Source organism: Miniopterus natalensis, chromosome 3 (assembly GCF_054644295.1).
Source record: "Miniopterus natalensis isolate mMinNat1 chromosome 3, mMinNat1.hap1, whole genome shotgun sequence".
Classification (NCBI taxonomy): domain Eukaryota; kingdom Metazoa; phylum Chordata; class Mammalia; order Chiroptera; family Miniopteridae; genus Miniopterus; species Miniopterus natalensis.
The window spans coordinates 92930005-92952864 of NC_142083.1; the positions used below are offsets into that span (position 1 = coordinate 92930005).

Below are 22860 nucleotides of genomic sequence, written 5' to 3' on the forward strand. Positions count from 1 at the left end.
CAGGTCGGGAGGAAGGTCAGGGAGCGGCAGGTGCGGCAGGGTCGGCGCGGGCGGCGGGGTCAGCGATAGGGACGCGCGGGCCCGGCCCAGCCGCGAGTGGGCGCGGGGGAGCCGCGGGTGCGAGCGGGAGCGGGAGAGTCGCGCCGCCAGCTTGCTCGTCGTGGTCGCCGCCGCGGTCGCCACCGCGCCAGGGCTCGGCTTGCGCCGCCCGCCCGGGCCTCTTTCCTCGGCTGGAAGCCACGCGGTGTCCAGCGGAGCGGCCGGCCAATCAGAGCAGTGCGCCAACTCTTTCCAGCCAATCAAGAGACAATGCGCTGACGGTCTACGCGTCTTTCTCGCTGGCGGGCACGAGCTACCTACCACTGGCAGCCAATCAGAGGCAGCAGCGCTGTCTCCGTCCAGCCAATCACTGTGTCCCCGGGTGCCTCACGTTCCAATGCCCACTCTCCCTGCGACCAGGCACTGCACACGCGCGGAGGGCGCCCCCACCTGGCCTGAGGGTCCACTGAGCAGCTGCAAACCCCTCGGCCAACCCCGCCCCGCCCCTCTGCGGAGGCCCATGAAGAGTGTGACTCTCCTCTTTCAGGTTTGCCCTTGGTGATTAACGGACTGATGTGCCTGCGTGTGGGTCAAGATCTATGCAAATTTCCATTGTTACCTTACAGAAAAGATAAAACTATATTAATTGTGCCCTGACTTGTGTGGCCCAGTTTGTTAGAGCGTCGTCCTGTGTCCCAAAGGGCCGCGGGTTGGAATCCCAGTCAGAGCACATACCCAGTTTGCAAGTTTGATCCCCAGTAAGGTGCAAATGGGAGGCAACGGACGATGTTTCTCTCTCTTTGTCCTAAAATCAATGAAAAACATATCCTTGGGTGAGGATTTTTTTTTTTTAAATTAAAATTATATTAATTCAAAAGCAAAGCTTGACTGACATGTAGCATTTGTTAACATTGCTAAGAAAAGTTGTAAATGACAGATGGGTGAGAATCATAAAAATGATCCATCTATTTAAAATTGGAATATAAAAACCTTTATAACAATATTAGAACATTTCTAGGTGAGTTAGGAAGGTATCACCCACTGCCCTCAGAGACAGTGTGCTTGGTGGTCCTTGCACCCAGATGTTGGCTCCTAATCTGTTCCCTAGTAAAGAGATGATGTGGTTTATTCCATCCATGCCTCAGGGAAGAGAAATAAATGAGACACTTCGGATATTTTTAAAGAATCAGTAGTTCTGTGAAAAAGCAAAAGTCTATAATGATTCTCAAATACAACAAAATCAAATGAGGTGGGCTAAGAGAAATTAGGCTGAAATTCCAGTAATGTTTACAGAATCTCCTAAATGTTGATACACCCAAAACATTGTGCATACTGTGGTAACGTTTTGATCTCCACCTAAGTTATTGTAAACCAGGCCAACAGATGAACTGAGTTCCTCAGAGGGTGCCAAGTCCCATCAACTTTTCAACTAAAATCAACTTGAGAAAATAAAGTGATCCAGCAGCACTGATACTGATAGTGGATTAGTAACTGGCTTTTTAAGATGTTTGGAAACATTCAGTAATCTGAGATAACAAGTGTCTGATTTATTCATTTCCAGGAGTGCTTAGGAAGATGTTACTGGTTAGATTCCACCCCACCACCACCACCCTCCATTATGAGATCAAGTAGATTATGTGTGTGTAATAGTTTGAAATGCCTAAGGGAATTGAATTAATCAGGCTTGTAAGGCAAGTACAATATTTGGGGGGCATCAATCTGTCAAATTTATACTCTAACTGAACATTAATCAAAGAATGTGAAAGTGAGTTTTACATACGAATTATAAGGTCAGTCAGTACAATGATGTCCAGAAGCAAGGGTAAAAGCTTAAAGAAAATGAGATTTTAAATAGCCAGGCTGCGTGGCTCAGTGATTGAGCATTCACCTAAGATCCAGGAGATCGAGATGCGATTCCTGGTCAGGGCACATGCCTGGGTTTCGGGCTCGATCCCCAGTGGGGGGCGTGCAGGAGGCAGCCAATCAATGACTCTTGTCATTGATGTTTCTCTCTCTCTCCCTCTCCCTTCCTCTCTCTGAAATCAATAAAAAATATTAAAAAAAAAAAAAAGACACAAATAATGTACAAGTTCCCTAACTTGGATGTGGCTCCTCCACTAGATTGCTGCCAAGTGATGCCCCTTCTCCAAGGGCAGGCCTGAATCTGTTCTGTTCTCATGGTCTCTCCCATCAGAGCAAAGCCCCTGGCACACAGCCCACAGTTTGTTGAATGAGTGAATGAATGAGGTACAGAGTGGAGGTTGTAGGCCCAGGGGGCCCTAACCCCAGGTAGCCAACCCCCCCCCCCCCCCCCACGGCACACAAAGGCAAACAGGGAAGCACATGGCCTTTATTAATACTTCCAGCCCGTAGGAGGCCCTAGGCCAGAGACCAAGCCCAAGGGGCCTGGCTGTCCTTGCCAAGCAGACCAGGCTCTGGTACAGAGGCACTCAGGGTGGGCAGTGGATCAGCTCAGGTGCTCAGCATTTCCCAAGAGGGCAGCGGCCTGGGAAGAGGCAGAGCAGAGCCCTGGTGAGGTGTCCCCACCTCACCTCTTGGGGGAAACTGAGCCCTCTCCCTCCTCTTATATCTGAGGTCAGTCACTCAGCAGACAACAAAACAAGGTCTGAGAGCCTGCCATCCCTCCAAAAAGCTGGGGGCATCCCCAAGTGCAGCTTGAAGGGGTGACAGTGGTGGCATGGGAAGAGTGGGGGACGGGACCAGTGTGCTCCCTCTCACCTCCATAGCCATTTTCCGGTGGGCCACTGGGGCCTCTCTTCACCTCAGGGCCCCCTAGGGTACAGACAGACAAGCCAGCGGACCTAGGTCACAGAACTTTTGAGTGTTCCCCCCAGCTTCAGTTCAGGCCTTGGGAGACCCCTACTTACCAAAGGGCCTGGGGCCCAGCTCTGGCCTCAGCTGTCCATAGGGCCCTGGGGGGGGGGGGGGGGACAGAAGGTAGGAACATTGAGTTCCCGATGGCCCTTGTTCTGGTCTGTCACCTCCCCATCTTAGTCCCAGTGCCAGGTTCATGCTCAGGGACCCCTGCTCTACCTATCCCTCTTCCAGTTCCATCCATTCCTGTCCCCCTCATATTCCTTCCACCATGAATGTCCCCTCCATCTCTGTAGGGCTATGGGGTGGGCCTGGGCCTGGGCCCAGGACCCAGCTCCCTAAAGCCACCCTTCATCCCCCCAACAATGTTCTTCCACACACCCAATTACCTGGCTGACTCTCAACCCCTGGGTATGCGCCTCTGGCCCCATATCCAGGCTTTAAGACAGCCCCCCAAGGCTGGAGGGAGGGCCAAGGAGAGCCCCTCAGAGCCTCAGCCTGACCTGCAGGAGGAGAGCTGAAATGGGAACCACTGCCCACCGGACCTGAACACCCAGAATGCCCCAGTCCTCCCAGGGCCCCAGGGTCTCCTACCCACTTGGCCTTGTCCCAACAGCCCTTGCCAGGGTTCACTCTGCTCCCTGAACTCTCATTTCTTTTTCTTCTTTTTTTATTTAAATATATCTTTATTGATTTCAGAGAGAGGAAAGGAGAGGGAGAGATAGAAACATCAATGATGAGAGAGTCATTGATCAGCTAGCCCGGAACCCGGGCATGTGCCCTGACCGGGAATAGAACCCTGATCGCCTGGATCCTAGGTCAATGCTCAACAGCTGAGCCACGCCCGGCCGGGCCCAAACTCTCATTTCTTACCATGTTCTTCAGAGGCTGGAGCTGCGGCTTTGGGGTACACCAGTGCTTCCTCGCCATACCCTTTAAGAGATCCATGTGATTCACTCCTGACCAGCCCTTGGATGTCCCTTCTCCTACCCCCTGTACTCTGTCCCCTGGGTCCAACTCACAGTTTCTAAAGCCATTGGCCCCAGGGAACCCTGGAGGAGGAAAGAAGTCAGAGGCATGAGCAGTCCCTGAGCCAGGAGCCGCTTCACCCCCCCCCCCAACCCCACCCTCAGGCACCTGGCTGCAGGAGGGCCTCAGTGAAGACTCCAGCTCCCAGACCACCATTCCCGTAACTAAAACCTGCAGGAGACAGATTGGAGAGGGGATGGGGTAGGGGTGGGGGTGGACAGCGCTGGAGAAGCCAGGGTGACCAGCTCATGGAGAGACAGGCTGACTCAGAGACCACCTAGAGAGGGCCTCTCATATCCTCCCACCTTCAGCAAGATAGCCCTGCACAGCCTTCTGGAAGCCTTCCCTGACTTTTCCCAGCCTTCTGGGCAGCTTCCCTTCCCACCTGGCCTCAGTCTGTCACTCTACCCTCACCTGAGGTAAGATCGCACCTGGCTCTGGCCACCATTACAGCTCAGTGCATAGTACATATGCGCTGGGTGATAAGGGAAGAGACCGGGAGACATGACCACAGGAGGGCTCGCAATGAAGGAGGTGACAGGTCATGCCCAAGATGAGGACCTGGGGGGCTCACCAACTTTCTGAGGTTTGAGGCCATCACCAAAGCCTAGGGTAGAGGAAACAAGGGTCAGAAATGGGGGTGTGTGTGTCAGAAATAGCCACAAGGTGGGGGGATGGGATGGGAGGGAGAATTCAGACAAAGGAGGGCCCCCTCACCCAGTTCTGCTCCTGGTCCATAGCCATTTGAAGGGTGGTACCCTGTGAGGAGAATGGAGATCAGTGGGGAGGGCCCACACTTTCCCAAGTATGGATCTTAGGAACTCAGAGAAGGAAGAAGGGACTCTTCCTATCCACAGGGAAAGTAATCAGAATAATTGAGTTTAGAAAGCAGTAAGAGAAAAGGAGGGTAGACTCAGGAGGGACCTTCCCGGCCTGAACAGCTGAGGCAGCTTGGGAATAAGGGTAATGGGGGAGTGACCCTGATCTGGCATGGGGACCGAGGCAAACAGACTCACACCTGCTTTCTGAGGTTTCAGTCCCCACTGGATGGCTGGAGTCGGTGCTAGAAAGAAAACCAAGGGACAGGAGTAAGCCCAGGGCCAGGCAGGTTGGGATTGCCACAGCAGGGCCTCCGGGGAGCTGCCATATTGGGGGTCACACGGGTCTCAGGGACAGAATTCAGGTTTTTCTTCAGCTGGCTCTCAACAAGCCTCAATCTCATTTGAAGAATGGGTATATGGGCTTCTGAGCAGCCCAGCCCGGCCCAGCCCCTCCTGGGACCAGGTACATCACTGTCCCCTCATTGCCCCCCCACTCCACACTGACCTGGGAACTTGCCATTCTGCACTGGGGGAGGGGGCTTGGATTTGGGGCCCCAGCCACCTGCTTTATCAGAAGGACCCCCTGGAGTGGGAAGCCTGGGAAGAAGCAATGGAGGAACCTTCCCACTGCAGGGACCTAGATAGGAGAAGGGAGAGGGCAGTGAGCCTAGACCAGTGCCTATTCCGGCTGCCTTCCTGGCCTGTCCTAGCCAATCCACCAGCCTGCAGTAGCTTGGGCACAGCTTCCAAGGTGGGGACATTGGCCAGGTCAGAAAAAGCCCAGTTCCTGCGGGTCACAACCTGCTCTAGGGACCAGGTGACCCAGCCACCTGACATGGTTCCTGCTACTTGCCCACCCAGCCCCAAGGCCTTCCAGTAATATCCCTCCCCAACCCCGCCCAACCCCCAGCCCCTGGGGCCTCACCTGACTGGGCCCCCAGCCCATTTCCATTGCCGTATCCTGGAAAGGAAAAGCAGGGATGTGAGGGATAGTATGGGGGGGTCCTGGAAGGAGAAGTAGAAGGAACAGGACAGAAAGAGGGGGCTCTCTCACTTGCCTGGCTTATGAGGTTTCATACCCCCTTCCAGACCTGCAGGAGAAACAGAGAGACTGCTTCAGAGGGGACCAGTCCCTCCCTAGGAGTGAGCCCTCTCTACCTGAGACCCTCATTGTACTCACCTGGTGGGAGCCCATTTCCTGGTGTGTATCCTGGGAGGGAGAGCAGGAATGAGGTCTGGGGCTTGGGGGAGGGGGGGAGACTTCAGGTGGAGATGGGCGAGGGCAGGGATGGGCTCACCTGGCTTTGGAGGTCTCATGCCCCCTCCTAGGCCTGGGGAGGAACAGATGGGGACTGAGTGACAGGTGGACTCCATTCTGCCCTTTCTCTTTCCCAGTACCCAACTCTTCACCCCATGGGACTACCTCTTCCCCTCCACCTCCCAGAACTCCAGGCCTGCCCTGCCTCCCTCTCCTGGCTGGGCCCGTCACTGGGGAACGCTCCAGCTCCCAGCCTATTCCTGTAAACTGGGGAGACAGGCTGGAGGTTGTGAGGGGGACAGGGTTAGAGGGAATAGACAGTTTCTGGAGACAGAAGAGGAGTGGGGGGGTCTAATTCTGACACCAATTTCAATTCTGGGGTTTTTCTAACATCGAGCAATTTTCAGATACCAGCTGGGTGTCCTACAATTTAACTCAATTCTGACACTATCTACTTGGACATAGCATCGGATCCCACAGGCTAAGGGCTCAGTCCCACAATAATATTCCCTCCTCCCACTTCAGGTGCCAATTGCCAGTCCAGGTTGTCATCTGTGCTTCTGACCAATCAGCTATATAAATTGGAGGTTCCCATAATCCCCTCTTTGGGTTCAATTAATTTTCTAAAGTGGCTCCCAGAACTGAGGAAAATACATACTAGATCACAGGTTTATTATAAAAGGATACAGCTCAGAAACAGCCAAATGAACAAAATGTACAGGATAAGGTGCCCTGGCCAGTATGGTTCTGATTCTGTGGTCAGAGCATCGGCCCGCACACTGAAGGGTCTCAGGTTCAATTCCCAGTTAAGGGCACATACCTGGGTTGCAGGTTCAGTCCCAAGCCCCGGTTGGGATGCATGTGGGAGGCAACCAATCAATGTGTCTCACATTGATGTTTCTCTCCGTGTGTGTGTGTGTGTGTATGTGTGTGTGTGTGTCCCCCCGCCTTCCACTCTCTCTGAAAATCAGTGGAAAAAATGTCCTCAGGTGAGGATTAACAATAACAACAACAAAAATGTATAGGATAAGGTATGTGGGAAGGCATGCAGAGCTTCCATCTGGAGCCCACCACCCTCCCTGCACAACCCCGTTCACCAACCTGCGAGGAAGCTCTCCCAACCTTGTCCTTTGGGTATTTATAGAGGCTTCATTACACCCGGAGGATTGATTAAATCATTGGCCACTGGTGACTGAACTCAATCTCCAGCACCGCCTCTTCCCAGAAGTAAGGGAGTGGGATTAAGAGTTGCAACCCTCCAATCACAAGGTGGGTTCCCCTGGCAACCAGCCCCCTCCCCTTAGGTGACCAAAGGGTTTTCCAAAAGTCACCTCATTAACACAACAAAAGAACCTTTATCTCTCTCAGTACTTCGGAAATTCCAAGGCTTTTAGGAGCCAGCTCTGTGCCGGGATGGAAGACCAAATATATATTTATTATAAATCACAATATCACAGTGGGGGTAGAGAGGAAGAGTTTACCTGGCTTCTGAGGCTTCATGCCCTCAACAATGCCTAGAGAAGAGATGGGAGCAGGTGAGGGACCCATTACCCACCCACTGGGCCTCTCTTCTAGCCTAGCATCTGGCTCCCCAGGGCCCACTCCACTGCCTGGTCCATAGCCCATGGGAACCACAGGGCCTGTGGGGACAGGAGAGGGAGAGGCAGAAGGAGAATGGAGCTGGGCTGCTTCTTCTTCTCTCAGTTTAGGAACCACAGCCCTGGGGCCTCCTCTGTCTCATGCCACCTCCATTCTATTGCCAACTCTGAGTTCTCCAAGTCTGGTAGTAGCTCATGAGAGGACCATCTGAACAGGGTCTGGGTGAAGACACCCTCCCTCCCCACCCCACCCCGCAAGGGCCTCCTACTCTCCTCCTTTCCAGCTTCTCTCAACCCCTTAGTACCTACCTGTTTAGTAGGTATCCTGAGCTGGGGGACAGTGGGGGTGGGAAGGATGAATAGGGGGCTTGGGACCCTGCCTAAGGTGGGGTGAAGGCTCGCATGTGTCCTTCAAAGTCAAGCCAGAACCAGGGATCATGGAGGCTGTCCCCAGCCTCTTCTTTTTTTTTTCAATATGTTTTTTTAAATTGATTTCAGAGAGAGGAAGGGAGAGAGAGATAGAAACATTAATCATGAGAATCATTGACTGGCTGCCTCCTGCACTCCCCCAACTGAGGATTGAGCTTGAAACCTGGGCATGTGCCCTGACTAGGAATCGAACCGTGACTTCCTGGTTAATGGGTCGACACTAAACCACTGAACCACACCAGCCTGGCCCCAGCCTCTTTTAATCATTCCCCAGTCCTACCCCTCAAAAGCCTAGAGGTGAGAGAGGAAGCTCAGATGTAGACCCCCACCTCAGACCTCACCAGTCTCACCTGGCTGGGCTCCCAGCCCGTTCCCGAATCCTAGGGAGATATATCAAAGTAGAGTGTCAGTGGGGGGCGGAAAATTCTGAGTTTTGAAGAGGTGGAGAAAACTAGGAAGGGATGAGGCTCACCTGGCTTCTGGGGCTTCACACCCGCTCCAACGCCTGGTGGAGAGACAGGCAGCAGGTGAGGGACCCTGGCCCCACCCTGCACCCCCTCAGAACCCCAGCCTCCCCCTACCTGGTCCATAGCCGTTTTGAGCTGCAGGGCCTGTGGGGAGAAGGTGGGGGAATAAAGCTGGCTGTGGGGCTGAGGCCAGCACTGGGGGACCCTTGGGCGTGCCTCCCACTCCTCTCCCCATGGTCCTTGGTGCCCCGACACCCTTACTCCTGAAGCAGGTAGTGTCCTTCTGCTGCGTCATGCACAGACCCCCCCTCAGTGTACTTAGTGTTGAGGGAGGTCATGAAAGAGAGAGGCCTGAGAGAAATGAGGAGGGGCAGGATGGCTGTCCTCTCACCTGGCCCAGGGGTTTCATATCCCTTTCTAGGCCTGGGAGGCAGAGAGGCTAACAGGCTCCACTAGGCCTCCCAGCTCTCCTCTCCTCCCTCCCAGTCTCTCAGGACCCAGACCAGCTGCCCTCACTTAGCCGGGTTCCCAGTCCATTTCCATTACCACACCCTGGGGAGGAAAAACAGGGGTGGGCTTGAGGGGCAGTATGTGGAGGGGTCAGTAGAAGGCAGGACAGAATCAGGCAGCCTCAGAGGTGCCTCGCCTGGTTTTCCCCTCACCTGGTTTCTGAGGTTTCACTCTCCTTCCCAGGCTACAAGCCAACCCTCCATCTCCCCACTACTGGGCACCTAGTTCTCTGCGCACCCCCCCACTCCCCTGCCCTAGTTCCTAACCCTCTCCTCTCCTCTCCCTCCAAGAAGCCTGGGCTCCTGCCCCAGGGAAGGCCCAGCTGGGCCTGGAGAGAGACAGGGAAGTGTGAGTAGGAGGTGCTCTGGCTTCAGAGGGTACAGGAATAGAGACAAGACTATGGCACGACTCACCTGGCTTCTGTGGCTTCATGCCACCCCCAAACCCTGAAGAAGATTTGGGAGCAGGTGAGGAACTCAGAAGCCCATTGCAGGGCCTGCCCAGGTTCCTACCCACTCTCCTCCTACCTGCTCCAAATCCATTCTGGGTTGCTGGGCCTGGGGGAAAGGGAGGGTGAGCTGAAGGGACTGGGGGGTCTGGCTGAGGTAGAGATAAATGCCCTCCCTCTTGGAGAAAGCCAGAAAGCTGGCATCCTAGAGGCTTCCTTCTAGTGCCCCCTCAATTATTCACCAATCCTGCCCTTCCAAGGCCTTTGAGGCAGGCAGGAGACACCCATAGATTCCCCCCTAGTCTCACCTGGCTGGGCTCCAAGCCCATGCCCATTTCTGTTCCTGAATACTGGGGGTACAGATTCAGGTTGGGTATGAATGAGGGGAGGGGAGCTCAGGGTTTGGGGGAAGTGGAGAGAAACAGGCTGGGGTGAGGCTCACCTGGCTTCTGGGGCTTCACACCCGCTCCAAAGCCTGGTGGAGAGACAGGCAGCAGGTGAGGGACCCTGGCCCCACCCTGCACCTCCTCAGAACCCCAGCCTCCCCCTACCTGGTCCATAGCCGTTTTGAGCTGCAGGGCCTGTGGGGAGAAGGTGGGGGAATAAAGCTGGCTGTGGGGCTGAGGCCAGCACTTGGGGTCCCTTGGTCATGCCTCCCACTCCTCTCCCCATGGTCCTTGGTGCCCCGACACCCTTACTCCTGAAGCAGGTAGTGTCCTTCTGCTGCGTCATGCACAGACCCCCCCTCAGTGTACTTAGTGTTGAGGGAGGTCATGAAAGAGAGAGGCCTGAGAGAAATGAGGAGGGGCAGGATGGCTGTCCTCTCACCTGGCCCAGGGGTTTCATATCCCTTTCTAGGCCTGGGAGGCAGAGAGGCTAACAGGCTCCACTAGGCCTCCCAGCTCTCCTCTCCTCCCTCCCAGTCTCTCAGGACCCAGACCAGCTGCCCTCACTTAGCCGGGTTCCCAGTCCATTTCCATTACCATACCCTGGGGAGGAAAAACAGGGGTGGGCTTGAGGGGCAGTATGTGGAGGGGTTCAGTAGAAGGCAGGACAGAATCAGGCAGTCTCAGAGGTGCCTCGCCTGGTTTTCCCCTCACCTGGTTTCTGAGGTTTCACTCTCCTTCCCAGGCTACAAGCCAACCCTCCATCTCCCCACTACTGGGCACCTAGTTCTCTACACACACCCCCAGCCCCCTGCCCTAGTTCCTAACCCTCTCCTCTCCTCTCCCTCCAAGAAGCCTGGGCTCCTGCCCCACGGAAGGCCCAGCTGGGCCTGGAGAGAGACAGGGAAGTGTGAGTAGGAGGTGCTCTGGCTTCAGAGGGTACAGGAATAGAGACAAGACTATGGCACGACTCACCTGGCTTCTGTGGCTTCATGCCGCCCCCAAACCCTGAAGAACATTTGGGAGCAGGTGAGGAACTCAGAAGCCCCCTTGCCGGGCCTGCCCAGGTTCCTACCCACTCTCCTCCTACCTGCTCCAAATCCATTCTGGGTTACTGGGCCTGGGGGAAAGGGAGGGTGAGCTGAAGGGACTGGGGGGTCTGGCTGAGGTGGAGGTAAATGTCCTCCCTCCTGGAGAAAGCCAGAAAGCTGGCATCCTAGAGGCTTCCTTCTAGTGCCCCCTCAATTATTCACCAATCCTGCCCTTCCAAGGCCTTTGAGGCAGGCAGGAGGAGACACCCATACATAGATTTCCCCCTAGTCTCACCTGGCTGGGCTCCAAGCCCATGCCCATTTCTGTTCCTGAATACTGGGGGTACAGATTCAGGTTGGGTATGAATGAGGGGAGGGGAGCTCAGGGTTTGGGGGAAGTGGAGAGAAACAGGCTGGGGTGAGGCTCACCTGGCTTCTGGGGTTTCACACCAATTCCAAAGCCTGGTGGAGAGACAGGGAGCAGTGAGGGACCAGGGCCCCACCCCTGAGCCTTCCCAGAACCCCAGGCTGCCCCTACCTGGTCCATAGCCATTTTGAGCTGCAGGGCCTGGTGGAAGGAGAGAGGGGACTCTGGGTACTGGCCTCTCTCTGAGGCTCTACGCTAAGCCTGGCCCCTTTAGGTCTCACCCCAGACCTAGACCCACCTAAGTGGATCCTAGACTTTGCCTTGGCTTCCAGCCTCCTTCCAGAGCCTTGAATGTCATACCTAGCTGCCTGGGTCCTCCTGGTTAGGTTTCACTGCCAGCAGCCGTGTAAACTGGGAGGGTGAACTCCTTGAGGCTTCTTTCTCCACACCAGCTGCTTGCTATCAGCATTAGCTCCTGCCCCATGGCCTCCCAGCCACTTCCAGGGCCTGCACCCTCCCGGGTCCTCATTTTTCAGTGGGCCCCGCCCTCTAGTGGGCATCCTGGCCTCCAGTTGCACTCACACTCCTTTCCTGTCTTCCTCCGCCTGCCCACATGCCCCAGGCTTTTGGCTGGCCCCTAGATGTTTGTTGAATGAGTGTTTCTTGTGGGAGAGGCAGAGTGCGGGTCTCACCTGGCTTCTGAGGTTTTAGTCCTCCGACACCTGAGGAAGAGAGGGCACTGTCCATGAGTCGGTGAGTCCACTTCACTCCTCCTCTCTCCTTAGAACTAGGGTCAGGCGCCCGGATCAGCTACCCCCTCGGCCACACCCCTACTCTGAGCCCCAGGGCCTTGCCTGGCTGGACTCCAGCTCCGGGGAAGGCCCCGTTCCGGAATCCTGGGGAGACAGAGCAGGAGAGAGTAAGGAGAGATCTGGAACTTGAGGGAAACAGATAAGGAGATATTAGATAGAGTGGGACTTACCTGCCTTCTGGGGTTTTCCATTCCCTCCGTAGCCTGGGGAAGAGATGAGCAGGTGAGGGACCCAGAAGCCCCATCTCTGGGCCTGCCCCAGAAACAGCTCCTACCCTCATCCACCAGCTATCCCTTCTCTACCTGGTCCAAAGCCGTTCTGCACTGTGAGACCTGTTGGGGGGATGACACAGAAAAGCTGGGTGCCGCTGAAGTAGAAACGGCCCCCAGCCTCCCCTCCCCTGCCCCACAGACCCCTGGACTCCCCTCCATTCAGCCTGGCTAGATTCACAAAAGGGGGCAGGTGACTGTGGGGGGCCTGTGACAGGAAGGGGCTGGGGAGACTGAGGCAGTGAGGAACTGGAGTCCCAGACCCCTCCCCACAGCTGCCCTCTGTTTCTGGCCCTTGAGACTTCCAGGTAGTATAACTCCTGCTGCTGTTTCCTGAGAGACTAGGAGATCCAGGGAGTCCAGCCCTAGAAACATTAGCCTCCAGGAGCCAGGGTTTTTCATTCTCTGCTTAAATCCCCAGGCCCCCAGCTCCCTTCCAGCTGCTGGATCTGCCTTCTCATTTTCCACCTCCCATGGGTTCCCCCGCTCCTATAGTCCTGACCACAATCCTTGAGATGGCACTGGGCTTGTGTGGTCCTGGGCTTGTGGGTTGAGCCTACAGGAGTCATCAGCCTCGTTCAGGTTGACCAAGCACAGGGTCTGCTGTGCCCAGCCGTGGCCTCAGTCAAGGCAGGTGAAAGGAATGAGCCTCTCAGAGCCCCTCTGCTAGGAACTGGGGTTGGGAAGGTGTGCCCGAGATCCTGGGCTCTTTCTCTGAGCTCCCTTCCCCAGCCACTTTGCTGATGGGCCAGGTATTGGAGAGAAACAGCAGTGTGAGGCATGGGGCTGGGAAGGACAAGGACAGGGACGGGTAGAGACAGAGTCAAGATGGTGGGATGGGAGGGCAGGTTCACTGGCTCACCTGGTTTCTGTAGTTTCATGCCCCCTCCCAAGCCTGGGGAAAGACCAAGTGCCACTGAGCCATATGTGGACCCCACCCCACAGAAATCAGTTTTCTGCCCCCCCCCCCCGCCTAGCTCCTCCCCCTTCTTCCTTCCTGGAACCTCAGTTTGGCCCAGGTATCCTCACCTGGCTGGGCTTCCGGGAAGGCCCTGGCACCCATCTTATTTCCGTTGCCAAATCCTGGGGAGACAGAGCAGGAAGGAGTTAAGGTTAGGCCAGGTGGAAGCGGGTAAACAGGGACAGATGGCAGAGGGTGACAGGGACACAGGGACAAGGTAGGACTCACCTGGCTTTTGAGGTTTCACACCCCCTCCAATTCCTGAGAAAGAGATGGTGACCAGGTAAAGGAGCTGAAGCCCCCTTGAACCCCCAAACTCAAGCATATGCCTCAGCTCTCACCCCCATCCCTACCTGGTCCCTGGCCACCATTCTGAGCTGCAGGGCCTGTGGAGAGAGGGAGGGCAGAGGTTGGAGCTGGGCCAGTGTGGGCTCACACCTTCTGTGCTGTGCTCAAAACAGGACCTCTGTGCCCCACCCTCCCCAACAGTTCTCCTCAGGAAGCAAGTTGTGAGAAGGGCCTGGAAGTTTGGAAAACCCTCCCCAAGACCAGGGCTGAAGCCATAGCAGTGGCCACAGCAGCCCAATGAAGGAAGCAGTCCCTGAGAGGGTAAGAGTGCCAGAGCTTGGGACAGGGTGAGAAAGTGGGGTTCTCCACTCACTTGGCTTCTGAGGTTTCATTCCCCCTCCCAGGCCTAAGAAGAGATAAAGAGGTTGACACTGACCCCCCATCAGTCCCCCAAAGAGTGCAGATCCTGACCCTGAAACCCCTTTTCCCTTGCCTGCCCCTTCCTGCAGCCCCTGCCCTAGCCACCCTCACCTGGCAGGGCTCCTGCCCCCGGAAAAGTGCTGACTCCTAAACCATTTCTGCTCCCAAATCCTGGGGATACAGAGGCGGGGGCTGTAAGTGCTGAGGTGGGCAGGTTTGGGGCACACAGAGGAACTGGGATGAAAATAGGCGGGGAACCAGCCAGGCTGGGGCAGTCTCTCTACTTACCGGGCTTTGGAGGTTTCATTCCCCCACCCAGGCCTGGGGAGTGACAGAGACACTGAGCCTCCTGCCCTTCCCCAAGAACCCAACTCCCCTGATCCCAGTTTTGCCTTCAACCTTCCCCCTCCCTGAGCCCAGGCTGGTACCCCAGGTGTCCTCACCTGGCTGGGCTCCCAGCCCTGGGAAGGCACCAGCCCCCAGTCCATTTCCATATCCTGGGGAACCAGAGCCAGAGGGAACAATGAGGGGGTGGGGTGGGGCTCAAAGGGAACCAGACAGATGGTGAGGTGGACAGAGGGATGGGCACAGAGAGTGGAGTCTCACCTGGCTTTTGGGGTTTCGCACCCACTCCAAAGCCTGGGGAGAGATGTGGCAGATGAGGGGACCCCAGGGACCCAGTCTCATCCTAGAGCTCCATAGCCATGCTGAGCTGAGGGGTAGGGCAGGGGCATTTGGGGCCCCAGCTGAGGTGGGGTGAAGAAGGGGCACCCTGCTCTGACATCCTCAAACCAGACATCAGGAACCCTTATGGCCCTTCCCTCTGCCTCCAATGAGTCACTAGTTCTGCCTCAGGGAGCCTGGGAGAAACCCCTCCTAATGCTGACCCGGCCCTGTCCCCAGCATGTCATACCCGTCCCTCTTTCCCGACCTCACCTGGCTGGGCTGCAGCACCTGGGAAGGCCCCTGCTCCTTGCCCGTTCCCATTCCCAAACCCTGGAGAGACAGGGCAGGAGGGGTCAGGAGGAGTGGAGAGTCATGAGGACTCAGGGCATAGAGGTGGGGAGACAGGCAGGGTGAGGGGCTCACCTGGCTTGTGGGGTTTTATACCCCCTCCAATGCCTGAGAAGGAGATGGATCAAGAGACTGCATTTCAGGGATGCCCCTAGAATACTGGCCCCAATTTCTCCCACACACACTCTGAGCCCACCTCTATCTATTCTGTAGCCATTCTGAGCTGGAGGGCCTGTGGGGAGAGGGAGGAGTGAACTGGGAAGGTTTAGGGTCCTAGCTGGGGTGGGTGTGCAGGACCCTTGGACCCAGACAGAAACAGCAAACTGAAGGCTCCCAATCTACCCCCTGTCCTCCCAGAGCCACTCCCCAGCCCTGCCCCTCCCTTCCGAGGCCTGAGAGGGAGCAGGGAGAGGACCTACCCCGGACCCCTCACTCTCACCTGGCTGGACTCCCAGGCCATTCCTTTTCCCAAATCCTGGGAGTACAGATAGAGGTGAGGGGTGTGAGAGAAAGATGGGGAGACAGAGAGAGAGAGCTGGCTCTGGTAAGGGCTCACCTGGCTTCTGAACTTTAATACTCCCTTGGAAGCCCGGGGGAGACCCAGGGAGCAGGTGTGGGACCCAGGAGCCCACCGTCCCCCCCCCCCGCCCCCCCCCCCCCCCCCCGCCCGCAAAGCCTGCTCCCAACTGGCCCAGGGGACGACATGCAGCGAGGGGCAGGGTACGTGGGTTAGAGGACACCAGAACAGTCTCAATGGCTTCTTGGGGAGTGGGGGGAGAGTGTGTGCAGGAGGGAAAAGAGAAAGGCTGCTGGAAGGGGTCTCAGGTCGGCTTCTCCACCTGAGTGTCAGTGCTGTCCCCAGGTGTTTCTGAGATGGCTGACCCCCCCCAAAATCCTATTTGCCCACCCCTTACCTACTCCCAAGCCACTGGGGGGGCCATAGCCTGGGGAGAGAAACGATGTGTTGAGCCTAAGCTGGGCAGGAGGGTCCAGGGGCTAGGGTGCTTGGCCCTCATTTGGAGGGCACAGAGCTGCTCCCCTCCCCCCTCAGCCAGCTTTACCTGATCTGTAGCCATTCGGGCTCCCTAAGCCTGCAGGGTCGGGAGAAAGGGGGTAACTTAGGAGGGGGCAAAGAGGGCCAAATTTGGGTGTTCCCCCTCCCACTCTGCTGAGCAAGAGTCCACCGCCCCCATCCCTGGGCCTCAGTTTTCCCTCTGATCACAGGAGGAGTAAGGACAGAGCCAGGAGCGTAGTCTAGTGGCCAAGGGGAGACTGTCTGGGCTGTGTCCCTGGGCGCAGATCCCCTACTCCCTCTTCTGTAGGGGTGCATGTACCTCTGCCCTCCATTCTTACTGGGGCACTTTTGGACCCCCCCTTTCCTGGAAATTTCATCACCCTCACCCCTATCCCTCAGTGTTTCTCTCCAGCAGCTTAGATGCATCGGGGCTCCGGAGAGAGTCCCTTAAGATGCCACAGGTCACCCTAGCAGGTTGCTCAGTGGTTAGAGCATTGGCCTGCAGACTGAAGGGTCCCGGGTTCGATTCCATTGCAGGCTCATCCCCAGCCCCAGTCGAGGCATGTGCAGGAGGCAACCAAACAATGTGTCTCCCTCACATCAATGTTTCTCCCTCTCTCTCCCCCCCTCCCTCCCGCCTGCCCGCCTGCCCACCTGCCCTCCCTCCCACTCTTTCTGAAAAGCAATGGACAAAGTATCCTTGGGTGACGATTAAAACAAACGAACAAGCAAAAACAGATGCCACAGGTTGCTGGAGTGAAGACCCTTCTGTGACACTCAGCCCCCTCCTCCCATCCTATCCCACCTGCAAGCCTTTGACCCTCTTGCTTCCAGGGATGTCCTTCCCCTTTTCTGTCACAACCCAACTTCCTCACCCTTGCAGACCCAGCTCCAGGCCCTCCTCTGGGCCCCAATATTCTCATGCCCAGAGTTGAGATTCTGCCCCATCTTACTCTGTTTTAAGGGTTCGGGTCTGTGCTTCCCACACTTGAGCTGACCATGGACAAGACTGACTGCCAGGAAGACAGGGAGGGACCCTGTGCTCTCCTGGACCCCACATCTGGATCCCAGAGCTGGGTAATATCTGGGGCTCTCCACCAGAGAGCTCCAAGACCCCTGGAAGGAGAAACTAGGTCCTCTTCTTGGACCCTAGAGCCAGGAGGGTCCACTCACCTTTTCCTAGGCCAGGAGACAATGAAGGCAGCCCTGAGGACCAGGGGGTGCTGACTCAGGGTGGGGACTCCAGACACAGAGAGGGGCAGGACCCATGCATCTAGACTCCAGCCCCCTAAAACCCAGACTTCACACACCCAATCCTCCCTCTCTCCAGAGCCCCAGCCTTTAACCCAATGCTCTATCTATAACCCCAGCTCCAACCCCAGCTGCCCAGACCCTGTAACTGCCTGACCCCTGCCCTCACCGCCTTGTAGGCTTTCAGAAGTCAGGCAGAGCAGGAAAAGGGCTGCAGGGAAGGCCCAGGTGCCCATGATGCCTTGCAGAGTGGGAGGGCACACACCCTTTGAGCCTTTAAACACCTCTGCTGGGTGGGGGCCCTTACCCAGGCCCCCCTGCTGTGAGTGACAGAGGCTCCTTTGGCAAACCCCAGGGGGTCAACCCCCACCTCCCTCTGCAGCAGGAGTCCAGCTCCTGGCCTTCTCCCTGCCCCACTCCTCATTCATCATGGGCGCTGACAGCTGGGACAGGCCCCCACCTGGCCCATGAGGCTTCTCTACCCCTGTCAGGGACTGAGGCCCTGGCGCTAGGCCTGGACGGCTCAGATGTTACCCCAGCAGCTGGTGAGAGGCAGGCAGGCAACTTGGGTACCCCAGGCCCAGCCCAAACACAGCTGGGGAGAAGGGGGAGCCAGGCCCAGAAATGTGGGCGTGGCTGACAGGAGAGACTCAGAATGAGTTACTGTGTTACATGGGGAGGGAGCAGAAGGCAGAGGCCACAGAGTGTTACAAAGGCCGGTGGCCAGGTAACAATGTAGTGCACTGTATCTGACATGTAGACTTGCCCATAAGAAGAGAGGTAATATTATCCCATCTAACCCTGAAGACTGAAGGTATGACACTGGGAGATGGCCCTTTGTCCCCACCTGAGGCTTGCAACAGTGGGCCTGAGCCTACTTTCCACAACGGATGGCGATCACAGAGACTCATCCTGTCCAAGGGTCCTCATTGTTTCTTTCTTTTTTTAAAATATGTTTCTTATTGATTTTAGAAAGAGAGGAAAGGAAGGGGAGAGAGAGAGAGAAACATGGATGGGCTCCCTCCTGCAACCCAGGCATGTGCACTGACCAGAAACAGAACCTGTGCCCTTTTGGTGCATGGGACAGTGCTCAACCAACTGAGCCACACTGGCCAAGGCCTCACTGTTTCTTGATGGTTCTGCTAGGGCCCACCCACTGCAGGAGGTTTTCCCAGCTTCACCTCCATCTCTAGCCAAAATATAGCAGCACTGACTCTAGTTTTGGGGGATAGACTTGGGGGGCCACTGCTCAGAGTGTGGTGGGGGCAGGATTGCAAGGGTGCCTGGGGGTCTAGTAACCATTCTCCATTCCTAGGGGGCGGGCAGGTGGAGTCGGGCCAGGTGAATGGGGCTTGGTGGGACTATGAGAGGACAGGAGAGGCAGGCCTGGGAAATGCCAGGAGTCAAGGGCTGGGCACCAGCCCTCACCTCCTCTAGGGAGTCTGTGGACCTCACTGGGCTGGCTGAGGACAGCAGTGACTCAGGCCCTTGGACTCTAGCCCAGAAGGCCCCACACCCTGTCTATCTGCTGGCCTGCCCCCTGCCTGGTCAGCTACCCCTGGCACCTGTGGCTAAGGAGTCCAGTCTGCCAAACAAGGCAGGCTGGCAGGGTGAGGGCCTAGAGAGGAGCTACAGTGAGGAGGGGGCAGTGGGTGGTGGGTTTTGCTTCTTATATGAGGCCTTTGAGCCCACAGCACCTACAGGATAGCTCTAGCTACCAGTGGACTGCAGGACTTTTTCCAGGTATCCCCTTACCTGTAGTCCCCCCAGCACTCAGTTGTGCCTGCACCTCCCCTTCCAGCCACCCTTGGGCTGCATGCTTGCAGCTCTGTCTCCCCACACATGAGGGCCTGCACCCAGGGATCATGCTTACCTGAGCATGCGCGCACACGCACACACACACACACACACGCACACACACAACCGTGCCTGTGGCACCCATCTCCCCTGACAGACCCACCTTTGCCCAAGGCTCCTGTTGGGTCCCCTCAGTCCAGTGCCCTGGCACAGCACCCCACAAGCCCATCTCCTGCCCTGCCAGACAGAGATCTTTGACCTGGAGTCCTGGAAGCTAGACCTTCCACTGGCTGCTGGGAGTGGCTCAGAGGTGGTCCCTGGCCTCAACCACCCAAGACAGCTTGGGATAGCTGGGATGGTTCACGCAAGCTCCCTGGGGAGGGCTTTCCTGTCTGGTACTTGCTCTTCCCAATGGCAACAAGAACTGGCTCACTGGTCTCCGCAAGGAGGGCAGCTGAGTGGCCTCATGGTTAACAGGCTGGGTACTGGATTCAGATCCAGACTGGGTTAAGTATCTGCTTTATCTCGCTGGGAAGCTTGAGCAGGTATCTGACATCGCTGAGTCTATTTACTTTCCTCTAGAATGATGATGCTAGGGTGGGTGTAGGGTAGAAGGGATCAATGGGGAAAAAAGGGACATCTGTAATTCTTTGAACAATAAAGGTAAATTAAAAATAAATAAAATGATGATGCTAATAGCACCATAGTGTCAGGGCCATTGGGGAAGCTACTTCATACTCTATTTTACAGATGGGGAAACAGAGGCAGAGAGAAGGGACTTGGCTCAGACTGTACACCTCCTAAACAGCGGGGCTGGAATTTAAAGCCAGGCAGTCTACCCCCCACCCCCACCACAGTCCCAGTCCTCCACTGTCTGCTACTCTACACACTTTTGGCAGCAGCAGGCCTAGTTACTCCAGATATTGCATTGCTCTTTGCCTGCCCCACACCAGTCTGGGCCCAAGATGTCTGCTTTAGACCTGGGATAGCTGAGGACCCCCTACACAGACCCAGACACACAGACACTCAACTCATTCTGCAGGGCGCCAGGGAAGCTTGGCCCAGGAGGAGGCAGGCGGGGAGACGAGGAGGGGCAATGCAGGAGGTGCCTGCTCGGCCAATGCCAGAGGGAATGCCAGTGCCCACCACCACTGCCAGGCTCCCTGGGTGCTGGCATAGGCCTGTGGGAAATGCCAACCAGCCAGAGGCCTCAGGCTACCTTTATGCTGCTCAGGACCAGGGCTGGGCCCAGTTGGGCACCCTTAGCCCCTGCATTACCACCACCTCTACCCCCAGCACAGCTTATCCCCTCAGCTCACCCCCAGCCCCAAACAGGCAGAGAGGGCGTGAGAGCACATGGATCACTTGGGGACTGGCAGAGGTCCTGATGGAAGCCTAGGCCTGGGCTACCCTTTGTTTGAGGGGACATAGCCCAGCCTCTGAATAGAGGAGCAACTCTGAGGGCCAGAGCTAGAAGCCCAGGTCAAGGTAGAGGCCCAGGAAGTGCATCACCTAAAATGACTCGGCCTGTGTCAATAGACTCCTAGCCATTTGCTCACAGTAACACCACCTGCCAGGGTGGGAACTCGGGCAGAATAGCTGGAAGGGTGGCCAGGTGGCTGTAGGGCAGACACCAGCAGCTGTGCTAAAGGCTCTCAGGTCACTTCCTCCACCCTCTTTGTGGCAGCTCTTCAGCTCCAGCCTTGAATCAGAGCCTCTGGGGCAGTTTCCCAGGCATCCCCAGGCACTTGCACTGTGCAAAGCTGACCTGTAGTAACTCTCGTCACCCAGCTATCAGTTTATTAAAACCTTATGGCGGTGTGAAATATGGCATACATTCCAAAGTGTGCATATGATATAAGAAATACCTATAAAGCAAACACCTATGTAGCTGGCATGGAGGTCAAGAAATAGAACTCAGCCAGCTCCCCAGAAGTGCCCATCACAATCTCCTCTTTCCTGCTAGGGTAACTGTATTTGCACTTGTGGCTGTTTCCTTGCCTTTCTTACTTCACCTTATCCTATTTTGTGGACATATTGAAGGACTTCCTGGAGAAAGTCGGACCATGCCCAGTACTCAAGGATGGGACACACCTGGATGTTCAGCCGGGAATCCAGCTCCTGGGTGGGCCTTGGGGGCTTCTCCTGGACTGAGCTCCAGCCAAGCACTTTGGTCTCGAATCCTGTGGGCCTGAGCCTCTGTTTCTGTGACCCTGGGGTGGCTGTGGGAGTCCTAACCCCTCTCCTCCAGATTCCTCCTTTTGGCCCAGGTGGCTGCTTTGAAAACTGCAGAACACTGTACAAATGAGGGAATGTTACTGTTATTAAACAATGAGTAAGCTCTTACTGTGTTCTAGGCCTTGTACTAAGCACTTCACATGCATTTTCTCATTTAATGCTTATAACCTCCAAGGAGGTAGGAACTATTATTATTATCCCCATTTTACAAATGTGGAAACAGGCCCAGAGACATAAAGCAACTTGCCCATGATTGCAGCTTCTGTGTGGCAGAGGAGCCCCAATTTCCCTGACTCTATGGACCATGCTCTTACCTGCTATCTGTACTTAACTTTACATTATATCCCTTCCACACAGTGAATTGCCCATTGGAAGCCTGTTTTTTAAATTAAAAAAACATATTTTTAAGTCATTGCAAATTAGACTTTCAAGAATGGGCAGTTGGAAAGAGGCCTGAGTCCAGGACTCCTGGAGATGGAATTGGCAGAAGGGATGGCAGCTGGAGAGAGGCATGCCTGCTCCCCAGGCCTCCTGGGGACAAGCCTGGGGTCTCTCACAAGGATCCAGGGTGAGTCATAGGGGCTGTGGCTGCCAGAGTTGCTAATGAAAAGGAAAGGTGCAAGGAGGAGGGAGGAGCTGAGTCCCCCAGAGAAGTTCTGAGCCTGATCTGGGTGCCAGGCTGGTTTGTGCACTGGATTATGTTCCCTGAAGGGCCGGCACTGCAATGGGTTGGGAGCCCTGCAATTCATGACACCTTTCATAGACTTGGGGGATGGGTGGTCAACAAGTAAACCGATAGAGAGGACAGAATTTCTGATAAGAGTTAAGTGCAATACCCGGCTGGTATGGCTCAGTAGTTGAGCGTCACCCATGAACCAGGTCTGGGCTCCTTTCCAGTCAGGGCAGGTGCCTGGGTTTCCCGCGCAGTGCCCAGTAGGGGGCGTGCAGGAGGCAGATGATCAATGACTCTCTCTCATCATCCCTTCCTTTCTCTGAAATCACCAAAAACATATTTTAAAAAAGTTAAGTGCAATACGAAAATGAAGCAGGAAAGGGTATGGGATGAGATGCAGGGCATCCTAGGGAGATGGACTGGAAGAGTGACACCCCTCCACCCTGTTGAATGGATGAAAGGTCCCCTCCATGAAGAAGCAACCCCAGGCGCACTAATGTTAGAAATCAGGGCTCGCTCTGAGTCAGCCTCCTGCTAAGTACTTTAAGGGGATCGTCCCACTTGAACCCCCAGATCCATGAGGAAAGCTTTATCAGCTCAGTTTTTAGAGGAGAGGCTAATCGGAAACTGGGAAAGGCCCAGGTGCGTCCCCAAGGTCCTTCAGCCGGAAGGAGCTGAGGGAGGTGTGCGCTGAGCTCAGGTCTCAAAGGCAATGAATGGGAAGGGCTGCCGCCGAGGGGCGGAGTCCTGAGTCTGGGCTCCAGCCTAGGCGTCTGGAAGGAAAGGTAACATTTCCTGGTTCCCGAAGGCCAAGCCACGCGTCCCGCGGGCCTGAGGAATGTCTGTCTGGCATCCCCAGTGGGGTGCACGACCGGTGGGTGTGGGGGGGAAACCAGCGAGCTCG

General features: G+C 55.9%; 1 protein-coding gene across 1 annotated transcript; it reads right to left on the bottom strand.

Moving 5' to 3' along the window:
• Positions 1-2519: 2519 nt before the first annotated feature.
• GREP1 (glycine rich extracellular protein 1) lies at positions 2520-21348 on the bottom strand (the record flags this gene model as incomplete). The annotated part of the gene is made up of 42 exons (XM_087815215.1): positions 2520-2545; positions 2779-2832; positions 2928-2972; positions 3264-3377; positions 3748-3807; positions 3897-3926; positions 4012-4074; positions 4478-4510; positions 4621-4662; positions 4922-4966; positions 5230-5361; positions 5650-5685; positions 5783-5815; positions 5905-5934; positions 6023-6055; positions 7464-7496; positions 7542-7622; positions 8360-8389; positions 8482-8514; positions 8591-8620; positions 9023-9028; positions 9400-9432; positions 9514-9543; positions 10796-10828; positions 11147-11188; positions 11281-11313; positions 11390-11419; positions 12073-12114; positions 12201-12233; positions 13329-13382; positions 13489-13521; positions 13614-13646; positions 13922-13954; positions 14257-14289; positions 14412-14465; positions 14575-14607; positions 14905-14964; positions 15058-15090; positions 15422-15457; positions 19305-19362; positions 20070-20154; positions 21215-21348. Coding segments are annotated over 42 exons (1944 nt in total), but the record flags the coding sequence as incomplete, so codon positions are not given.
• Between the last annotated feature and the right edge of the window lie 1512 nt (positions 21349-22860).